The sequence below is a fragment of the Furipterus horrens genome, unplaced genomic scaffold (genome assembly GCF_987537825.1).
Source record: "Furipterus horrens unplaced genomic scaffold, mFurHor1.1.pri manual_scaffold_6, whole genome shotgun sequence".
Taxonomy (NCBI): domain Eukaryota; kingdom Metazoa; phylum Chordata; class Mammalia; order Chiroptera; family Furipteridae; genus Furipterus; species Furipterus horrens.
Window position 1 is genome coordinate 127,566,746 of NW_028327176.1, and position 22,824 is coordinate 127,589,569.

The following is a 22,824-nucleotide window of genomic DNA, read 5'->3' on the forward strand; positions in this document are numbered from 1 at the left end:
CTAAAATACACAAGCTCAATTTGAAAGAAATTACTATTCAAACAATAACCTAGGGCGATTATTGTGAAAGGTGAAGTAAGATGACTCAGCCTTTGGTATCCTTAGTCCCTCCCTTTCTGAAGCATGCATTCACTTTAGTTTAAATAACCGATAAGGCTAAAAGCTCCTAAATGTATTTGCATTTTAACAAAAAGAAAAATTTTAAACCTCAAAACAAAATAGAAATCCTTAGTTTTCTCCATTTGGCATTTCAGAGCATAGCATAAAGCTGATACCATTACTTGCTAGAAGAGTTAAACTATTATTAAAGTTATGTTTCTTTCACAGAAATACACATACTTAGAAGCCATCTTCTTGCACTGATAGTCTGTAAGTAAGTAAATATCTCCCCTTGTGTTAACACAGACTGTGGCCCCATCACTTGCAGCAACCAAAGACAGAGTGATGTCCTTATGATGAAGGGCTGAGACTTGACGAGGAGCAGTTACACACTTTTCTCCATTGGGATCTAGTAAATAACCTAAAAAGTTACACAAATAAACAAATCACAAAATATCCATTTTAAGAATCCAATTTATTTTTCAGATAGTGTCGTCAAAGATTTCTTACCCAGTTGTCCGCCATTTAGTCCCATAGTGTAAACAGCCTCTCTAGTCCAGAGCACTGTATGAAACCTGCCTGCTGCAACTCCAATGATTGTCCTTCCTTTCAGATATTTTGCCTGCAACTATTCCAAAAGAAAAGTAAGACTACAGTTTACTGTATATAAAGTAGTACAATTTTGCAAAGATCCAGTAGAACAGAGTAGCAAATACATGGTATATTTGCTACCAGTGCTCTCGCAAGTGCTAATGGCAGTCATCACTAACAGATGTCAGCACTGAGACTCCAACTCTTTTCAAACGCTAGACCAGCGGTTCTCAACCTGTGTGTTGCGACCCCTTTGGGGGTCGAACGACCCTTTCACAGGAGTCGCCTAAGACCATCGGAAAACACATATATAATTACATATTGTTTTGTGATTAATCACTACGCTTTGTGTTCAATTTGTAACAATGAAAATACATCCTGCATATCAGATATTTACATTGCGATTCATAACAGTAGCAAAATTACAGTTACAAAGTAGCAACGAAAATAATTTTATGGTTGGGGGTCACCACAACATGAGGAACTGTATTAAAGGGTCGTGGCATTAGGAAGGTTGAAAACCACTGCACTAGACATTTTGATGTAACCACTTTAAGTCAGCAGTTTTAACATATACAAAGCAATTTGCAAAACAAGCATTCCCATTGTTATTAGAAAATATGGTGCTTTTACATGCAACATATCCAGGGTCTCTCAAGAGTGGCACTAATAGCATTTTGGACCGGATGATTCTTTGTTGTGGGGGACTGTCTTGTGCGTTATAGGAGGTTTAGCAACATCCCTAGACTCCACCTGCTAAATGCCAGTAGCACCACTCCCACCTTTGCCCCCACCTGTGACAGCTAAAATTATGTCTAGACATGGCCAAACAGCTCCTAGGGAGCAAAACTGCTCCAAGTTGAGAATACTAGATGTGTGCCTATCAACCCAGCACTCTGAGATAGCCACACAATGAGAATAAAAATGGGAGTAAAAACCTACTATTCCTAAAGAAATATACAAAATGACTAAATATCCACAAATTCCACAGTTGGAGAAAAAAAGTACAATGGATTAGAGACTACCTCCAATTATTTTGGGGTAATTTCTATTGATTCATTAGTCATCCCAACGGAAAATCATTGGATATAAAAGCTTATTCATATAAAAATAATAATTTCATAATAATTTTAAATCCAGAGGATTAAAACCAGTGATGAAATTTAACATCTAAAATACAAAATTTTATGAGCTGGAAACACATTAATTCAGAGCACCAGTCCCAGCTTTCCCAGTTTTATGTACTAGGTTCCTGAAGCTGAGGAAAGAGTACCTCCTGGTGCTCGCTGTACAAATGGGACAGGAAAAGTAGAACAAGAGAGTGAGTGGCCTTTGGACCTATATACCTTCACATTAACTTGCCAGGTGTGATTTCTGCACAGAGGCAGATTTACCATGAAGCCAATAAGCTTAGGCTTTTAGGTGCCTCACTTGCACAGCCCATTTTGTATTTACAAACTCAATGTTGTCTTATTAAGAAGGCCTTAAACCCCAAAAATCCGGGTCCCCCTCAGTTTACGAATACTTAGAAGTTAATCTAAGGCAGTTTGGTATCTAACATCCCAAGTGCTTTCTTTCTTACTCCAAACAAATGCTGATTTGTACTATGCTTGATTTCTCCCATGAAATAAATATAGCACTGAATGTACGTAAAATAAGTTGCTCTGTCAATACCTTCCATATTTTTGTCTATATAGATAGCAAATAATCACCTTATTGTTTAAAAAAGAGAACTTTACCTGTCTAGGTACATTACAACTGGAAGGTGGAGGAATAATTCCTAACTGATGAAAAGTATTGACACCAAATGTATATACACATCCATCTTCAGTTAATACAACAGTATGATCCTCGGCAGCTGCCACTTGGGAACAATTATGACCACTCAGTCCTTCCACAAGCCTAGGGACCTACAAAATAAAATTAACCTTAGTATATTAACCATTTATATAAAAATATAAATAGAACCTGATGATATTATGTCTAAAATGACATGACTGACCTATGGCTCATGGTAAATTTCACAATTCATCAAGGAGTAGATTAATTTAACAGGACACTGGTTTATCAGCAAAACACAAAAGCCCAGTAAAACATTTCAATAAAATAATTTGATTCAACAAATGATTTTTGAGTCCTTATTTTACATCAAGTGCTAATTGGTTTGGTATGAATAGAGGGAGCTCTTCAGCCAAAGAATTTATTGGTATATTGAGGAAATAAAATGCAGGAAACAATGAATCTTTTCAATGAGATGTTTACTAGTTATTTGATCTCAATCAAATCTCTTAACCTCTCAGTGGTTCATTTTCTTCACCTGAACACGAAATAATTATAGTATTTTAGAATATAATTGGATTAGTGTTAGGAGTAATGATTTGGTAAGAATAAAACACAATAGTCTCTAGCACAGAGTAAGCAATCAATAAATGATTGCTATTATTATCACTGTGTATAAAAAGAGGATAATAATGCCTATAACCTCTCAGGGCTGTTAAGGCTTTATGAACAATGCCGAGAATATAATAAACCCTCAAAAAATAGAAGCTATGACAATAGCTCTCTCTCCTTTTTAAAGAACCCTTTAATCAACAGCAAATTATACCAGTACTTCCTTCCCAATATCTGCTATAAGAAAAATAAAAAATTCCCTTGATGCTTTAGAATTGAACATCATAACTAAATCCTTAATTTGTACATGATATACCAGAAAAATAATTGATTTAAAAAAACCTATTATCAATTGGTATATTATTTTCTCCTTATAGTTGGCTAAAACAAATTTTTTTTACTGAACTAAAGTTTCCAGTTTATCAAAATTTTACTAAAGTTACCTAAACATTTCAATTACCAAGCATGTCTGTTCATCTCCATGACCTAAACGCCCTCCAGGACCATGACCACAGGTATAGACCTGCCCTTTCTGAGACAGAAACACTGAGTGAAATTTACAAAGCACCACCTATAGGGAAAAAAGAGAATATTACTCAAATTCTCTGAATAAAATATCCTTTATTTTATTAAAAAAAATAATAAGTTTTCTGTAATAAAAATTAAAAATACATAAAATACTTCTTTTATTTTTAAACTACGTCTAAAAAGAGACATATAGGAAAGAGAACAAAGAAGGGATTAAGCATGTGTTACCCACAGAAGACACTCAACAAAGGAAAATGCAAATCTTAAGTTTTCAACTACAAAAAGTAGTAGCCAATTGTTTTCCAATTTCATAAGATCCAAAACAGCAAGAACTGAGCAGACTACAATATGAGGCATAACGATTACCAAATATTGATAATGTTATTAAAGAAAATAATGGAAACATATTAAGGCAAAAGTATTTTCTAAAAACAACATTATCTATACATGGGAATGTGGAACAGACAGTATGTCCTTTTTATACATCTAATTTTTTCTAATATATCTTTAGTATCATACTTACATAATCATATATTTTTAGCAGAAGACATGGGTACTAAAATGGTTGAACAACATTAGCAGAAGGCAATAGCTGGAAACCAAGAGAAGTTTCAAATACTAATGTACTTAACCTCCAGGCCACATTGTGCTGTTTTTCAATGCATCTAATGTGCAATGTATTCACTTTACATTAATACTATTCAACAATGATTTTTCTTATTTTCAAAAATTATTTGCATTTATATTTCTTATGCCATCTATAAAAATTTCTAACTTAGAATATGAAAAGATATTAAGAAATAATGAAACCATAGAATTATTTTTCAGAAAGTCAAGTTCCTTTGGGAAATACCAAAATTAAAAGCTGAATTGCAAGCTCAAGTTATACATACACTTCAACCAGTTGGCAAGTTCTAGAAAGATATGTGCCTATTGTAAATAATGCAAAAAGTCATTATCTCATTGAGCTGTATCACCACACCTGAAAAGTCTAAAAATAAAACTCAAAATTGTATTTAATTTTCTAATACAAAGTTAAAATCTGAAAGAAAACATTTTTGGAAATCAAATACATTTTGTTCAATTTTATATTCAATATTAGATTGCCATTCTACAATTTTTGACATCTACTATATCAACCACTACCAGAATTTATATCCTTCAACTTTTTTTAAGAAGATAACTGATCATGGCTTTTGATCCCAATTTTCAGAAATATATTACACAGGGGAACAATTTTTAACATAATTCCTGTTGAGTCAGATTTTTCAGGTTTTAGACTTAAACAGGCATGCTGATTTCAAAACTGCAGTTAGTTTTCATCTACCATGTCAAGTTTTCCTTTACAGTTTATCTTAATGTGACCACTCTAGGCTGGATCAAGCCTGGATTGAGGGAAGCACTAGAGCTCTCCTCTTGGCTGACAGCAAACCTCCCTTGAGTGGATAGGGGTGGAGGATAACCTTGGAGACCAGTGACAGGTTCATACTTGTCTAGGCTATTCAGTTACACATGAGACAGTGTGGTGAGAGGTTGTGTGCTGCTCCATATAGTGAATCGCATCTGAAGTGTAGTCCGAGTTCTTGTCGGTATACAAGGAGTTAGCAGAATTTGCCTAAACAACCCTGATTTGTTATATCTATGGCAGTTTCAGCATTCCCAGTCAAAAGACAAACATCAGTGCATTTGTCAGGCAAGCCTTTTTGCAAATTTTAAAGTACAACTTGGTGATCAAGGTAAGTCTTGGGCCCTTCACAAGGTGCGCAAGCAGTGTGTCAAGTTTATGGATGTGGACAAAGGGAACAAAATGATAAATTGCCATTTGGTATACCTATGGGTTGGTGAGAGCCCAGAGATCATTCAAGTGACTGTTACTTTTGTATAGCAAAAATGTCAGGATATAACGCAAAAAATAAATGTGAAATAGAGTATGCTAGTCTACCATCAGTTATACACCCAGTGCCTGATTTGGCTGAAATCCCAGTGCCAGTTTTCATACCCTCTTTCGAAAAACAGGAGTATGGTGAAGAACTAAGTGACAGCAACGATGAAGATTTTGAAATTGAAGATGACTCAATTTGTAAGGGATTTGATCAGCATGAGCTGAATGATTTGGGACGAGATTTGGGACTATTCAAAAAGGCTTCAGAACTCCTAGCATCGACTACACAAGAAAAACTTGCTTGAAAAAGGAGCAAAGGCATCCTACTTTCAATCAAGACAAAGCACATTTCTGCAGAACTTTTGAAGTGACGGTGGCTTTGTGTATTGCCATAACATACATGGTTTAATGGAGGAATTGGGAATTCCAATGTGTAACACCATTGCATGGTGACTGTTCATTGACAGCTCAAAGCGGAGCTTGAAGTATGTCCTCCTCCACAATGGCAATTTATTTGGTACAGTCCCAATTGGCCATTCAGTTTGTTTTTGTGAAGAATATGAAGACATAAAGAGAGTCATTGATCTATCTGTTGCAATATCACAAGCACAGTTGGATCATCTGTGTTGACCTTAAAATGGTCTGCTTCTTTCCTGATCAGCAATGCAGATACACCAGGAATCCCTGTTTTCTGTGCATGTGGGACAGCAGAGCTCGTGAGAAGCATTGGGTGGAGTCAAATTGACCTTCAAGATCTGACCTCAAACCTGGTGATCCAAACATTCTACATGAGCCACTTGTTGACAGAAAGAACATTATATTCCCACCTCTGCACATAAAGCTGGGTCTCAGGAAGCAATTTGTTAAAGCTTTGTCAACTGAAGGAGACTTTTTCAAGTATCTCATTTTGGCATTTCCTAGCCTGTCGTTTGAAAAGATAAAATCCCTTAATATGTATGTTTGTTAGCAGAACTTTACTACTTGTACACAATTTGACTTACAGTAACAGTATATAGCCTTTATATCAATAAAATAACTCTAAATAAACAGTATATTCAGGTAATATTTTATTTTCCTTTGTATGTACAGTTGTATGATTTTTGGGACAAATGGAGGGTATCCTATACCTTAAAAAGTTGACATGATAGAGAAAAACTGGGGTCATTTTTGGATTCAGATGCCAAAAGTTAGTCAAAAACAAATGTCAGATCTAACTCAACGAAAACTATGTTCCCCAGTGTTATGCTGATATTACCAATCTCCATCCCTTGGTAGTTAATTCTCTTGGTACTATTCTACAGAATCAGCCCTTTTTCAGTAACTAATAGGGCTCTCTGTACTCGGGGGGGGTGGGTAGGTTTACAGTTGTAATACAAATAAATAATAACACAAGAATAAACTGTTTCACATACTTACAATTGTAAACTTACTTTTGCCCACCCCTATAATTGATGCTCAATAAACATTCCCATAAACTTGCTTCATCTTTTCTGATTGAAACTTAGACTGTTTTCCTTCCTTTTAAATCCATCCACAGTGTCTGCTTCAACCCTCATTCAGCAGTAAATAAAATCCCTTATGTCCTTAATCTTGTCACAAAATACTGTCACTTTTTTTCCTTAACTGAAATGTAGCTTTCTCTTTGGGTGTACTGTTTCATCTATAACCCTTCCAAGTGGAATATACTCAATTTTTATACAGCACATATATCTTAGGATCAGAAGGTACAATCAGCCTCTGGTTTCTTAATGTTATCATTATTCCTTCACTCCTGTGTAAAAATCCCTGCCCCTGAAAAAAAATCTCAGTTCATGAAATCTGAAAAGGCTGTCTTTCTAAAATGCCCCAACTCTGATCAATCATTAGTGGCTACTGATGGGTGGAATACTATTTTAAGAAGGATTCTGAAGACCTGTTCAAGCTCAGTTTAATATATACACACACAAAGTGGTACAGAGGAAGATGAGTACATACTCGACCATAGAAGTGGAAGATAATATCCAGCATAATAATAGAGGACCAAAGACCAGACCTTTACAATTATGTCAATTAATTTTACAATTGGTTATATTTAAGAACTCAGGTTCGCTTACCTAAAACTAGTTACACTGAGTTTCAACAATGAATTCACTTGAGAAACAACTTGAAAAACTCTAATTTTTGTTAAACAGAAATAAAAGCTAGAAAATCAACAGAAGTTCTACTTTTTAAAATTAAATTAATATCTGTATAATGCTTTCTAATTTCTAACAGTGCTTAACAAACATCTCAGTTTTATGGTATTGTTCACAGTGTAAATATGATTAAGGCTAACAAAATCTAAATTATATTAGTAAAGTTCCATTACTGATTTCTTCATTCAAATGCTATCATACCTTCAACAAAGTTAACATAATCTAAATGAAAAGATGAGCTACTAAATACAGAAGTTCTTTTTAATCTCTACAATTACTTAAATTGTACTTCAAAATACCTGCTTAATATAAACCCCACTCCTGGAGAATAGGTCCACCAACTCTGGATGATGTTTGCTATTCTGGCTTCCATGACCCAGGGTGAAATTTGTATTATCTCCCCAAGTGTAGACATCTGTAGGATCTAAGGTGAAAATTAGTTTTTATACTTTTATATTTTAAAACAAGTATTAGTGTAGTTCAATTATAGATACAATCCACTAATTGCTTTACCTTAAATATGACTCTTTAGAGGAACTAATTTAACTACCATATTTAGAATGATGTTGCCAATACTCTTTAAAAATTATGAATCTACTAATATATTATATAATTCTAGGAATAGATATCAGAAAATCCAAATCAGCACAGGTCAGTCTCAATGTAGGCAATCTAATATTTGTTCTTTGTTTCTTAAGCAGCTAAAGTTTAACTGCCAAATTAGTAAAAAAACCTGCCATATCCACTTAGTCTCTATAAAAAGAAGTTATTTAAACATAAAATGTTATTAAAACATATATATATATATATAAAGGTTATAAATCAAGCAAATGTGATATTAATTACTGTTCCTACAAAAACACTAACTTTCAATAGTTTGCTCTTGACATATGCAAAATAACTCTAACAGTGACCAGAGGGGAGGGGGGAGGGGAGAAGGGAGGAAAGAAGGGAAAGGGTCTAGTCGAGGAACTAGTATGAATGACCCATGGACATGGACAACGGGGTGGGGATTGACTGCGGGGGGGTGGGGTAGGGTAGGGGAGAGCAATGGGGGGAAAAATGGGACAACAGTAATAGAAAAAAAAACTGTCTACTGATTAGGTACCCATTAAATGGGGATAAAACTTAATCATAGCTAAGTTTATGATACAAAGCTTCATTTTTATTTTTGGAAGGTCATGTAATTCCTTTATAGCTATAATCTGCAATATAGTATCCAAGGTAGAAATTAAAAATATTAAAAAAAGAATAAAAAAAGAATGAGGCCTTATTGAACTTGATCGCTAGTTAAATACAAATTATAGAGTATCCCATTTATCTCTTCTGTCTTTCAGCCAATTTCCATTTCCGGAGCTCAAGGGGCAAATTGGAAGGATAAGAGATTTAGAAGAATGTGTGGGTAGAAGAATCTCTTCTTTTATCCTTCTACCTTAAATGTTGATTTTACTTTCTGGATGCACATTAATGACTTTACAGTTACAATTCTAAATGCCTCCCCTCTGTAGACAGTATTTTTACTCTATAGACAAAATACAGATTAAAATTGAAAAATGCAAAATAAATAGCAGTATTCTGAATAGAACCAAAATTAATCAACCAACATACACCAAAGTAAAAGTTCTTTGTGGATACACACACACAAATTTCCACAGATATTTTAACAAGAATAAAATTTCATTAAAATTGTCTAAGCTATACCTTAATGGAATATATATATGTGTGTGTGTGTGTATATATATATAATTTTCTTACCAGTATTTTTGAATACTACATGAGTTGGTCTATCCTTCATTACAAGATCCAAAGCAGACAAGCCTTCTTTGTCTTGAATATAAAGACTAACACCACGCTAAAAATAAAAAACAAAAAATGTGTGTGTATATATTTGTATGTATTGTAACCATTTACCAATAATCGGTAATTTCTAATTCTTATTAAAAATCCAAATGATTAAGCTCATAAATACATTTTAAAATAATCAGTTAAAAACAATTATCTCCTATGACCATACACATTTTTTTTTCACACACAGAAGAGAATTATGAGAAATCCAATATCCAATTCTTGGCAGACTAATGAAGGACTCGAAAACATGAATAAATAACTTTTAAAATCAAAATGAACTAGATGTGCCTGTTTTCCATGGTAAGGAAGTTCTGGTTGCGTAGAAGGCCCCAGCTCTGGGTCTGTGCCAGTGTGCATGTACACATATATATATATGCTTTTTGGTATTTAAAGAGCAATATTCTATATCCAGGAAATGACTGAAAAAGTTCAAGGCAATGGCAAAAAATTTACTTACATTAGGATTTACTGTTCATAAATATAATGTGATCAACTATGCTCCATATCTTTTTGCCTTGGATTCTACGGTATCAATTACTTACATTAAGACAATTCTATTATTTTTTTCTATCTGTGTGATTACATTTTCATGTTTTTCCTCAAAATTTTTATATAATTCCTTAATTTTGGTCTTGTGTGTGTATGTGTTAAGGATGAATTTAAAGCAATCTATAATTTTATATCCCTACAATTAAAATTCAAACATGAACTAGAACATTCTTCCCCACTTACTTAAGGCAGTTAGCATACCCTTTCCCTATCACCACACTTTCTGTATTTTAAATTATGATGAGGGGAAGGAGACCTATGTTCAATTTATATCACTGTTACTTCATTACGGCTTTTTAAATACCAAATGTACTCCTTTTCAAGAATAACTTCTAATATTTTCTGGTAGTTTAATAAGACACTCAGCAATTACTAAGACTCATCTCTGTGTTAACTGGTGAGGGTCATCACTGCCTGTCCACACACAAAGTTTGTCTGGATAGTTACAGGTTGAGATGAACTATAAAATTTTTAAACTCTAACTGTGACATGCTGGCATACCCTGTTTGGGGTTACTCAGTAAAGAGAAATCCCTCTTACCTCATACCAATGGATTCTAATAAACTAAAACCAATTTTAACTTTACTACGTACCAGGTGGTTATAATACCTGATTTCACAAGGACTGTCAATGAACAAAAAACACTCAAGTTAGTGAGAAAATAAGTAAAACAAAAATCATTAGTGATCTAATATCTTAATAAATTTAAAACTGTATGTTGACTACTGATTTCAAAATGTTAAACATAATAAATCCATGTGAAATTGCTACAGAAAGAATAAAATACCTAGGAATAAACTTAACCAAGGATGTAAAAGACCTGTACTTAGAAAATTATAAGGCATCTAATGATGTATTTCACAGAACTAGAATAATTATTTCAAAAATTTATATGGAACCATAAAAGGGCCCGCATAGCAATAGCGATCCTGAGAAGACCAAAATTAGAGAATCACACTACCTAATATCAAATTTTACTATAAGGCCATAGTAATCAAAACAGCATAGAACTGGCATAAAATCAGATACCTAGATCAATGGAACAGAATAGAGTCCAGAAATAAAACCATACCTTTATAGTCAATATTCAACAGAGGAAGCAAGTACATACAAAGGGCCAGATATTGTTTATTTTATAAATGGTGTTGGGAAACTTGGACAGATACAAACAGAAAAATGAAACTAAACCACGTTCTTACACCATACACAATAATAAACTCAAAATGGATCAAAGACTTAAACGTTAGACCCGAAACTATAAAAATTGTAGAAGAAAACACAGGCAGTGGTTAAGATGGGTTTTTGAGGGTACATAACCCACTGTCTTCTCTGATCGCCAGCCATCTGAATAAAATGCCCATAATGATTCAATCCTTGACTCTACTTACTGGTTCTGGTAGTGATAGGCAGCACAAACACCAACCTTGCCAGTTTCAAAAACACATATATACAATGTCACTACAAGCACATTTTAGAGGTACATGGACATAGATGTTATCACAAAAGCAGCCACAAACATACCTCAGGGGGAAAAAAAAAAACAGAAAAAAAAGACAACGTAGGCAGCAAAATCTTGGACATTGCTCACAGCAATATTTATTGGATATATCTCCCCAGAAGGGAAACAAAAGAAAAAATAAACAAACGGTGCTACATCAAACTAAAAAGCTTTTGCACAACAAAGGAAACCATCAACAAAATAAAAGACAATACACAGAATGGGAGAACATATTCGCCAATATGGTAAGTGGTTGATATCCAAAATTTATAAAGAACTTACAAAACTCAAGACCAAAAAAACAAATAAGCCAATTAAAAAATAGGCAAAGGACATTTCTCCAGAGGACATACAGATGGCCAACAGACATGAAAAGATGTTCAATGTCACTAATCATCAGAAAAATGTAAATTAAAACCACAATGAGAAACTATCTCACACCCATGAGAATGGTGGTCATCAATAAATCAACAAATAACAAGTACTGACAAAGATGTGGAGAAAGGTGAACTCTTTAGCACTGTTGGTGGTAATGCAGACTGATGCAGCCACTGTGGAAAGTAGTATGGAGACACCTCAAAGAATTTTAATGGATCTGCCTTTAGACCCAGTGATCCCACTTCTGGGAATATATCCAAAGGAACCCAAAACACTAATTTGAAAGAACATAAGCACCGCATATTTATTGCAGTGTTATTTACAATCGTCAAGATATGGAAGTAACCCTAGTGTCCAGCAGTAGATGAGTGGACATTTACACAATAGAATACTATTTGGCCATAAAAAAAAGAATTTACCCTTTCTGATAGTATGGATGGATACGGAGAACATGATGCTAAATGAAATAAGCCAGTCAGGAAAAGACAAATACCATATGATTCCACTCATATGTGGAATCTAATGAACAAACTGAACTAACAAGCAAAATGGGGACAGACTCAAAGGTGGAGAGCAGGATCACAGATAGTGGAGGGTAGAGAGCTGAGGGCGAGGAGGGATTGAGGAAAAAGAACTCATGGACATGTATAAGTGTGGTGATTGCTGGGGGAGGGGGTATAAGGGCACTAAATGGTAATGGGAAAAAATACAATTAAGATTAAACCAGTGTTGGCCTTCAAGCACACAGTGATGTTTCTCTCCCTCTCTTTCTCCTATCCCCTCTCTCTAAAAATAAACAAACAAATAAGATTAAATCAAAATAAATAAGTAAATAAATAAATGAATGAATATAAAATAAATAAATCCATGAGGGAAGACTTGAGCTTCACCTTTTCTAGAGTATGAAGGTTGGGTTCCAGGGCAGAGTGTTCCAAGCTATGAATGACAAATGGATCCCAGAAACTTAAGATCCCTGGATTTTATTTTGTAACTTTTGTCAATTTGTCCTAAACTTTTTTATACCAACTTGACACTAGACTTAATAGACTACATACGATTGCATTACCCTAACTAGCCACAACCTGCATAAAGGACCTGGGATTTTTTTTTTTTTTTTGGCTTTAGAGCCCCTAGAAATGGTGGGCTCTGACACTTTAATATGCACATCTTAAACTCTAAAGGTAGAAGAAGGACCAGTGTGTAGTCTATCTCGTTTCTTTAAAAATCAACTCTTTACATAGCCCCCAAAACAGTAAATTCATTAGCTTATTAAAAAGCATCTAAGTATACACCAGGTTTATAAGCCTGAGTATTTCATGCCAGTGCCCTACAACAAGGAGCAAATGGTCTTCTGACACATCTATTCTACTGAAGATGTCTGTCTGCAAATATAGAAAACTGGTTTTGTTTGTTTTGACTATCTTCTGCAAAAGCAAAGCATAAGACAGACTGGCATGAAGGTAATTTCCTTGGGAAAACATTCTAGAAAGCAGTGGTGAGAAACCAGAAGAGTAAATCAAGGAAGAAGGGAAAAAACAATATAAGGATGTGTTACCAAATGGGCCACTATTAAGGAGGCTAGTGCATGATCTGACCAGGACATTCTGGGGACCTTATAAAATATATTAGAGAATAACTGTCCAATCAAGGGACAAAGAAGGAAGTATTTACCTCTGGTTCCCATTCTTCATTAATGGAGAGTTGCTCTACAGCGGCTTTAAAACTCTCCTGTACTTTTTACTGGTCATGCATTTGCCAAGCTCTGGGACATAAAATAAGAGGCATGCCAGAAACAAAATACAGATTATACCTACAGAAAGCTGTCAGAAGCCTGTGCACAACTGGTCAGCACAGCTGTGACTGGAATAAGAGATGAGGAGGCCAAGAAGACATGAAGTGATTCAGAAGTATCTGATGCACTAATCTTTACAAACTGGTTATGAGCTAAGCTGAATAAGTTTAATATGGCTCCCTGGCTACTGTCACCCATATATTACCAAAAAAGTCAGGATCTAAAGAATAACTTGAGACTACATAATTTCTGGTGGGGTAAAATAGGGATATAGTCTACTCTCCTTTCAGGAAAAACATAATGGTTTTAAATAAACAAATTACACTTACCTTCAATAGAGACCAAACACAATCAATATGTCCATAAAATATGCTTCTGTGCAAAGCTGTCCATCCTGACTCCTTGTCTTTCACCAACGGATCCACTCCTTTCTCAAGAAGCCACTCTAACACTTCTTTCTTCCCACAGGAGGACACTAGGTGGAGGGCATTTCTGCCAAAGGCATCCGTGATAGTTGCAGCATTATAACAATGACTGGAGAGAAAGGCCTTAATCTGGTTTTCACTCCCCTTTGTTACCACAGAAAGGACATCCAAAGCATGCGTCAGGGAACGACACTTCGATGTGCAGTCAGGGATGGAAGAACTCATCCTAATTATTTTTATACTGCTTACTTCTTCAGAATAGTCAGATAAAACTAACTTTAAAAAATGAAAAAGCCAGGACACAAAGGTGCTATTCAGAAAAACTTACAGAGAATAAATGGCCTGCTCAGGATTGTAATTTAAACCCTCATGGCAAGAGTATAAAACTATAAATCTTTGTACAATTGATTTTGGCACTTAAATCAAAAAATTATAAATAGCACTATAAAGTTTATATCAAATACAAGTTCTCTTTTTAAAAAATTAGCTTTCCACAGTTTAGAAATTATTCCTGAAGTCAAGAACCAAGGGGGGGGAGTGAGGAGGGGTACTCCCCCTCCACACAGTCTGATCCTTTCAAATATCCATAATTGCAAGGGTGACCTGTAAGAGAAGGGGAAAGAAAGAAAAAGTAAAAATACAAAATATCTTACTCTCCTCAAGTACTTTACAATACAACTATCTCCATATTTAAGTGCCTTTAATTCCTATTTAAAAAAAAAAAAAAAAAAAAAAAGGCTAACAACTTTCACCTTCACAGTTAGTATATGTTATTGATATATCTACATCAGCAAACCTCACCTGCTTTCTTCTAGTTTTAAGGCTAACCTCTAGTCTATACTCTGGAGTCCACCTCTTTTCTTTCAAAACTTTCATTCCTTCTCTCCTGTATTTTTACACTCTTCTGGCTATGTCCCCACAAGCTATAAACACACTTGACTCTACCATCTTTATAGAACTCTCATCCCAGGCCTTTACCCATTAAACTGAAACACCACCACCACAATAACCAACGTTCTCATCATTTAGTTTTTACTAAGTCCCAGGCACTATGCTAATTAACATTCTCTCTACCTAGAAAGTCCTTCAACAAAGGAGATAATAATTAAAGAACAGGTATCAAAACAACTAGAGAGCTATATGGAAAAAAAATAACTTTAAATACTTACTTTATACCATAAACCAATATATATTCTAGATGGCTCAAAGACAAACAAAAACATGATACAAAAGCACTAGATGAAAATATAGGAGATTTTTTATAATCTCAAAGTAACAAAAGGACTTTCTAAGTATGATCTTAAATCCAAAAGTTATAAGCAAAAAATTAATAAATTTGGTCACTTTAAAACCTACATGAAAAAAATTTAAAGACAAAAAGAGAAAAATCTTCCTTTATAGTCTCTATGAATCATTAGGAGACCAACAGAATAAAGGTTAAAGAACATGACCACACTTCTCCTAAAAAAAAAAAAAGGAAATTTAAATGAATTTCTAAAAAGAGGCTTACCTCACACATAAGAAATGCAAATTAAAACTATGAGTTAGCGTTTTTCATCTATCAGAATATCAAAGATTAAAAAGGCTGATATTACTATGCATTGATAAAGTTGTGGGGAAACATGAACTCTACGCCATGGCTAGTGAGAGTATAAATTAGTAACACCTATACGGAGAGCAGTTTAGTAATATTAGGTTAGCCAGAAAGTCCATTTAGTTTTTTCCATAAAATAAAAAAGGCACATTTTTCATTTTCACCAATAATTTTATTGATTTGGATATTTTCAGTATGTCAGCTATGTCCCACTACTCGCTTCTAGTGGGCAGAGGCCATGGGGTGTTGCTAAACATCTTCCAATGCGTAAGACAGCCCCACGGCAAATAATTATTTGGCCAAAATGTCAATAGTACAAGAAACTTCACAAACCACTTTGACACATTCAATCACAGTGCCTTCTCCATACACTGCACAAATCTTTTTTTGCGTTTCAGTTGCATTTTTACCCTTCTTAAAATAACAAGCATAATACGCCAAAAATGTTATCATCTTCCATCTTCAATATTATATGGTTGCACAAAAATTCACCAATTTTGATATTTTTAAATGCACACTGATATGACAGCTGTCAGAATACAATCTAACAAAACTGTTTAAAATGACGTTCAAGACAACTAAACTCTAGTAGAGCCATTGTACAGGAAAAAAATGAAACTTTTAGCCAACCCATTATTTATTAAAATGTAAAACATACTTTCCGTCTGACCCAGACAATTTTACTCCTAGGAATTTATCCCATAAAAATATATCTGTGTGTGAAATGGCTTAAGTACAAGAACATTCATTGCATCATTGTTTAGAATAGTAAAGTATGGAAAAAACCTAAATAGTTAAGAGAAATTATGGTGTGTATATGCAATAGGATATTATTCATGTATAAAAAAGAATGAACCAGTTATATAATTTCTGGTATCAAAAAATCTAAAGGATATATTGTAAAATGTCTTTTAAAATGAGATGCATTTGTAATACCATGTGTACATATTTATGAAAGATGTCTAGAATACACAAGAAAATGGTTAATAGCGGTTGCTCTGAGGAAGAGCACCAATGGTTGGTGACAAGAATGGAAGGCAGACGTACTCTTTACTATGAACCCCTTTTAATACTTCACCATGTGTATATACCTATTTAAAGATAAATGTCTAAAATATATAAATATATGCTAATATACTGATTAGAAAGGTCATAGCAAAGTATAGAAAACTGGATCATCATATATGAACCTCTAGCTTCCTTTTTTCCAATATACTACCCTATCTGCTTTACTTTATTCAGATATGGAGAAATAAGATGTCATTTGTCAACTATTCAATAACCTACATTCTTCAGTTTCTTCACTTCATGTTAGAAAACTAACCACCAATATATTAGAAATTTTATATATATAGAGTGGACTACTTTATACTTAAGCATCTCTCATTATTTTTTATATTTAACACCTTCTAATTATTTATCTTCTCCTTTCAGTATTTTTGTCCTTGGGGTTTTAAATGAGTAGTTAATTCATTCATACTGCCTAAAATGTTAAAGCTTTTATAGAAGAAATACTAGGTTAATTCTCTTCTCCAAGGTATGAAACTATTATAAATACTTATACTCCTCAAAACACTTTTTCATTTTAATTCGTTTTTAAAATATACACTTTGAATGACAGAGAAAAAGTTATTAGAAGACTATGTGGAGAAACATACATGCGTTTACTATATATGTACAGGGGAAATTTTTGTGTGCCAAATATGAAACATTTCAAATCTGCATTGTCCACTCCTATTTCAAAATATACTCGGTCAGAAGCCCTAAATCTAACTCGTTTTTAATAATTCTGATTCCCCATTGGGAAATGATAAAATACTAGAAGATTCCTCATCTTTCTAGCTCCAGTTCCATTTCAAGTCTATAAGTTTTATAATTTAGTCCTTATAAAAGTCATTCCCCATAAAATAGTGATTTAAGCCACAAACAAACTAACAAAGAAAATGGTACCAAAGCCTCGAATAGTTTAAAAATGTTAAAACTGGAACACATGGTATATGGAAAAATTCAATTTACTTAATTTCATTCTGTTGAGGCTCTAAAACTTTGCCATCATTTTGTTTTCAGTGTCTTCAAAATACCTGAAACAAACTCCTTGTTGGTGAACCACTCAAACCCTATATGAAAGAATTTAAGATACAGCAAAAAAGAAGTCCCTAATTATTACTATATGTAATTTAAACATTTAAAAGGAAAATAAAATATATTAAACATAAAAGTAATATCATACTAAAGTATATCTATAGATAGAAAAGCACATAGAGACTACATACTATGAACATTAATACAGTAATACAGAAGTGACTAAGAGGTAGCATTTATTAGTCCTACATATTTCTATTCAAATATAGCAATGCCAACTGCTACCAATTATGTAACTCTAAAAATTACATAATCTCTCTAAACCCTCATTTCTGCATCTGAAAATACAGACAATACCACCAAACTCAAGAGTTACTGTAATGATAAATAAAACTGCTAAGCATGGTACCTGGCACCAAATATGCATTCAAGAAAACAGCAGTTTTAATTACTATTATCTCTTCAGCAACGAAAAGATAACAGATTTTTAATCCCAAAGTTCATGTTTGAGCTTCAATGTCTCCACTACCTGGTTTCCAGGTATACTTCTCCAATGAAACCAAGAAACCAATGACCTAGAAATTGTCAAATACTTTTGGGTACTCTCAGTTCTTATCATACTTGATTTTCCGGTTTTTGAGTCATCAACAGCACATTCTCCTAAGGAATCTAGAAAAGGATGCTGAAAGCAAAGGGAGTCAATGAAGCATTTAAGCATGTGATCTCTCTCCTATCACTTCTTCCAAAGGCATTATTATCCCTTCTCCTGACCTTTAAATGCTGGGCTTCTCTCAATGTCCCATTTTCAGTCTTTTTTTCCTCTCTAGAGACTTGATAGTCCCCCAGGATAATTTCAATCTCTCATGTTAACTTTAAACTACATGCTCATAATCCCCAAATCTGTTTCCTGCCCTCACATCTCTTCTAAATTCCAGGCCCATATTTCCAATACCTAGGGTAAATCTTATTTATACATTCAACAAATGCTTATTGAAGACAAAGAAAAGAAAGGAAATAAATATTAAGCATCTAATACATACTGAATATTTTACACCACAGAGAGATTAAGTAAGCCACTGGAATCATACCACCAGTAAAAAAAGTTAGAATTCAAACACAGATCTGTTTAACAGTAAAGTCCAAGCTATTTCAACAACACTACACTGCTTCTCCAGTGCATCCATACAGTAGGGCACAAAGTACAGGGAATAGAAAAATAAATAGATAAAATGATAAATACAGGTTCATGGGTAATATTTAGGTGAAAGTGGAGCTCATTTATTTTTATTTGTAAATATGACAACTAGTCTTTTTTTTAATTTTATTTATTTATTTTTAGAGAGGGGAAGTATGGGAAGCCGGGGTGCGTGGTGGTGGCAAATGTAGCTCAGCCCCAGATTGGAAAACCACTGGGAGCGTGGCGGCACGCAGGACCCACTCCACACACCAGTTTTCCCGTGGGGAACCAGGCCTGCATTTCTATAATCGCTAAAAAGCTTGCTTTCTGCTAAAGGACCCCCTCTCATCCTGGACTGAGAACAACAGATGTTCAGCGTGTAACCTTGAAGCAGTTTCTTAGGACCTATTCTGGGCCAACTTCTAAGAACAGGATGGGGCTAGACGAGTTATCCTTATCATCCATCCATGTGTAACATTTTTTTCTCTGTTATATAAAAGTAATAATCATATAAGGCAATGACTGGGACAAAGATTCACAAATTTCTTGGATGTAATCCACCTAAAGAATCAATAAAAGCCTGTTAAGGCAGAGGCAAGCTGCGCTTTCTCCTCTAAAAAGTGGCCAGTTCTGTCCCCTCTTCTCCACAAGATTCTTGCAGTCTGTGTGCATTTATTCACTTCATCCACAACTTCGTGGACCCTGCTGGTCAGAGGTCCGCGACAGGAAAGGGAGGAAGAAAGAGAGGGAGAGAAATATTGATTGGTTGCCTCTCATACCTGCTCTGACCAGGGACCGAACCTGCAACCCAAGCAAGTGCCCTGACCTTTTACTTTACAGGAACGCCCAACCGAGCCACACCAGTCAGTGCTAAGGTACAGCTCATTTAACAACTGCATTGACTGAATAAAATTTATTATCTATTATCCATTTTCTATCACGGGTAGCAGCTTGGTAGAGGAGACTGATTTTATTTAAGCAAGTTATAAAAATATATCATGATTATAAACCTATTACAGAGAAGATAAAACAAGTGACTCACAAGAATGGGGAGTGGACAAGAGGGGTCTAGAGAAGATTTTCCACAGGAGATGTTTAACCTAAGACTTAAGATGAGTACATGTTTGACTGGGAAATTCAGGGTGGGTGGGCATTTGAGGCAAAGGACACTGTAAATATAAAAAGCCCTAGGATCATCCTAGTCCATTCTGAAAATTATAAGTACTATAATGTAGAAGACAGAAATGAAGCCTAATATATACTCAAGGATGGACTAGATTATAAACAGCCTTATCTGCCCTTCTTAGGGATAAAGAAAATAAGCAATTTAGAGACAAATTTAGGATCTTGAATCAACAAGATGTGATAACCCTCAGGTTTCTGGCTTGATTACAGATAAGACAACCAGGAAGAAGAATATGGAGTAAATACTTTGGAAATCAGAAAAAACAAAACAAACTTAAAGGAACAAATAAAAATTAAAGTTAAAAATGTGCTTGATATGTGATGAATATGAAGTGTGACTTGAGAAACGGAGTTGGACGAGTCTAGCTACTCACAGGCGATTGTTCAACCTTGAAGACTGGTCCACCCCAAAGATGTCAGCCAGTGGAGGGAGGCTGAGCCTTCAGCAATGGCTCACAATCCTACTTACGCTTGGCTAAGAGTTCAGTTCTTCTCAAAGCACAAATCTGATCACGCTAACCTCTGATATATCCAATCAAATATCACCAACATCTATATAGGCACACCTAGGAGATATCGCAGGTTCTGTTCCAGACCACCGCAATAAAGTGAGTCGTAATCTTTTTGTTAGTAGAGGACCTTGCCTTCACTTTGTAAAAAACAGATCTGTGAAGTGCAATGAAACAAAGTATGCCTGTGTTTCATGTACTAAGAATAGCCTAGTGACGTCAGGAAGAGGATGCCAATTAGGTCTGGTGACTATGTAGCATATAAAGTTCAGACTCTGAATTCGGAACACCTGAGCTAGTTAACCCAGGTATACCACTAACTAGCTAAATGACCCTGGACACCTCACAATTTCCTAAGCTTCAAATCTCTCCCATGTGAAAAGCGGGTAACAACTATTTATCTCCTGCGTTGTTCTGAAAAATAAGTGAGGCAATTCATTCATATTTAAGCACCTAACAAATATTAAAGAAAAGGGGGGAAAGGAGACATATTGGTATGCAGGTCAGAAAATGGCAAAACTGTATTACAATCCTTTCTGGTTGGAATGCCTTTCCCCCAAATCTTTACCGCGCTGCAAACTTGACAATGGTTTACAAACATAATATGGACCATCTTTTAAACCTCCATATGTACAAGCATACTGTTTTACATAAGTTAACTTATTTAATGCTCTTTTCAGCTTTGTTATTGCTCCTGTATATACGATTAAGTTCCATTTTATAATAAGGAGATTGGTGTGGAAGTTTAAGTAGCCCATCCAAAATCACAGATAGAAAAGAGGACTCTAGATTCTACCTATTGTACTCGACCCAAAATATTCTCTTAAAATGCAGGCAGAAAACCTTCAGTAAGTATTGTTGCTGAAAAAAATCACCCTTATTTGTAGTCACAGAATTGGATTCCTACTATTTATAAGTTCTTTAGAACTTGACATGATACATGATACAAGAACAGTCCTCTATCTCCTCTGTCCCCCACCCCCCAAAAGAACCAGGTCCTTTCCACACGGTCAACTGACACTGAATTTCAGAGTTAGTATCCCCAGAATGGACTAAAACTGCGTGACCCCAGGGGAAAGCGCCTCAAGGAATGGCTTCATATTCAAGGCTCAAGGCCCAAAAGGAAGCGATACAGGACAACTATCTGAAACTAGCAAAGCAACAGCGTCGGAAGGCGTGTCAGCAGGTCCGAAAGTAGCCAGCAGCCCGAACAGACCATTCATTAGCTGAGGCAAGCGGCAGACGGCAGCAGATCCCGGACACTGCGCCCGCCCTACGTCCAAGCCGCTGGGTCCCCTCCCTGCGGTCCCCTCGCACCCTCTGGAAAGAGAATACTGTCCCACTGTTCCCGGGATGAAGGGAAGCCGTCGCCTCAGCCCGCCCCACACTGTCGGGCAGTGCAGAGCCCTCCTTACCAGTCGCTAGATGAAAGTGCGCCGGCGGTCTCCGCGGGATGGGCACACAGCAGCGCAGGGACTCATTCTCAGTGTAAGCAACAGGAGGAAATGAGGCGCGCCAGAGGGTAAACTGGCCTCCAAGCCCGTGAGTGCTGCGGTGGCGGAGGCAGTTACAGCCACGACTACAGGCACCGGGAAGGAGCGTAGGGGGAAAAGGCCGGGGCGGGCTGTACTCAGCAATAAGACAGGCGTTGATTGGCTGGGGTTTGGGTATGCCTCATGAGGATTGGCTGCTATCTGCCCAGAAGGCCTCACGTGGCAGCACCGAAGCTGTGGCCTTTCTTGGAGCCGGGAGGGAGCATGACCCCGCGGGCCTTGGGGCCGCGGGTGCCCAACCCGGGGGCGGGGAAGGGCAGCGGCGGGGACTCAAGGCCGAAACAGCCGTGGTAGAAGTGCCCTTTCGGGATCTTCTGTCGCCCAAGTAGAAACGTTGCTCTCCCAGTATGTGGAAACTCAGAATTCAATATAAACTTGGGTGGGGAGACTGAGCTCTGGAGACCTGGCCGAATACCTTGAGCAGCCAGTCATCGCACACAGCACCGGCCAAAGGCCAGGGATCTGGCACAGAAATATTTCCTCCCGTTACCTTACTAGTAGGGCCAATGGAATGCCGAAGGCGTTATCTCGAAGAAACACAGCCTCGCCCCTCCGTGGCTGGCTCATAC

At 35.9% G+C, this 22,824-nt stretch overlaps 1 protein-coding gene across 1 annotated transcript in view; it reads right to left on the minus strand.

Annotated features, from left to right (window-relative positions):
- Window positions 1-22,296, minus strand: part of IBTK (inhibitor of Bruton tyrosine kinase) — a 90,919-nt gene extending 68,623 nt beyond the window's left edge. The window contains exons 1-8 of the mRNA XM_090279617.1: window positions 22,118-22,296; window positions 14,060-14,758; window positions 9,421-9,517; window positions 7,965-8,089; window positions 3,542-3,652; window positions 2,430-2,600; window positions 610-727; window positions 340-520 (exon numbers count right to left, since the gene is read on the minus strand). Coding sequence (XP_090135743.1) covers window positions 340-520; window positions 610-727; window positions 2,430-2,600; window positions 3,542-3,652; window positions 7,965-8,089; window positions 9,421-9,517; window positions 14,060-14,380 — 1,124 coding nt within the window. The 5' untranslated portion in view covers window positions 14,381-14,758; window positions 22,118-22,296. The remainder of the gene's footprint in view (window positions 1-339; window positions 521-609; window positions 728-2,429; window positions 2,601-3,541; window positions 3,653-7,964; window positions 8,090-9,420; window positions 9,518-14,059; window positions 14,759-22,117) is intronic.
- Between the last annotated feature and the right edge of the window lie 528 nt (window positions 22,297-22,824).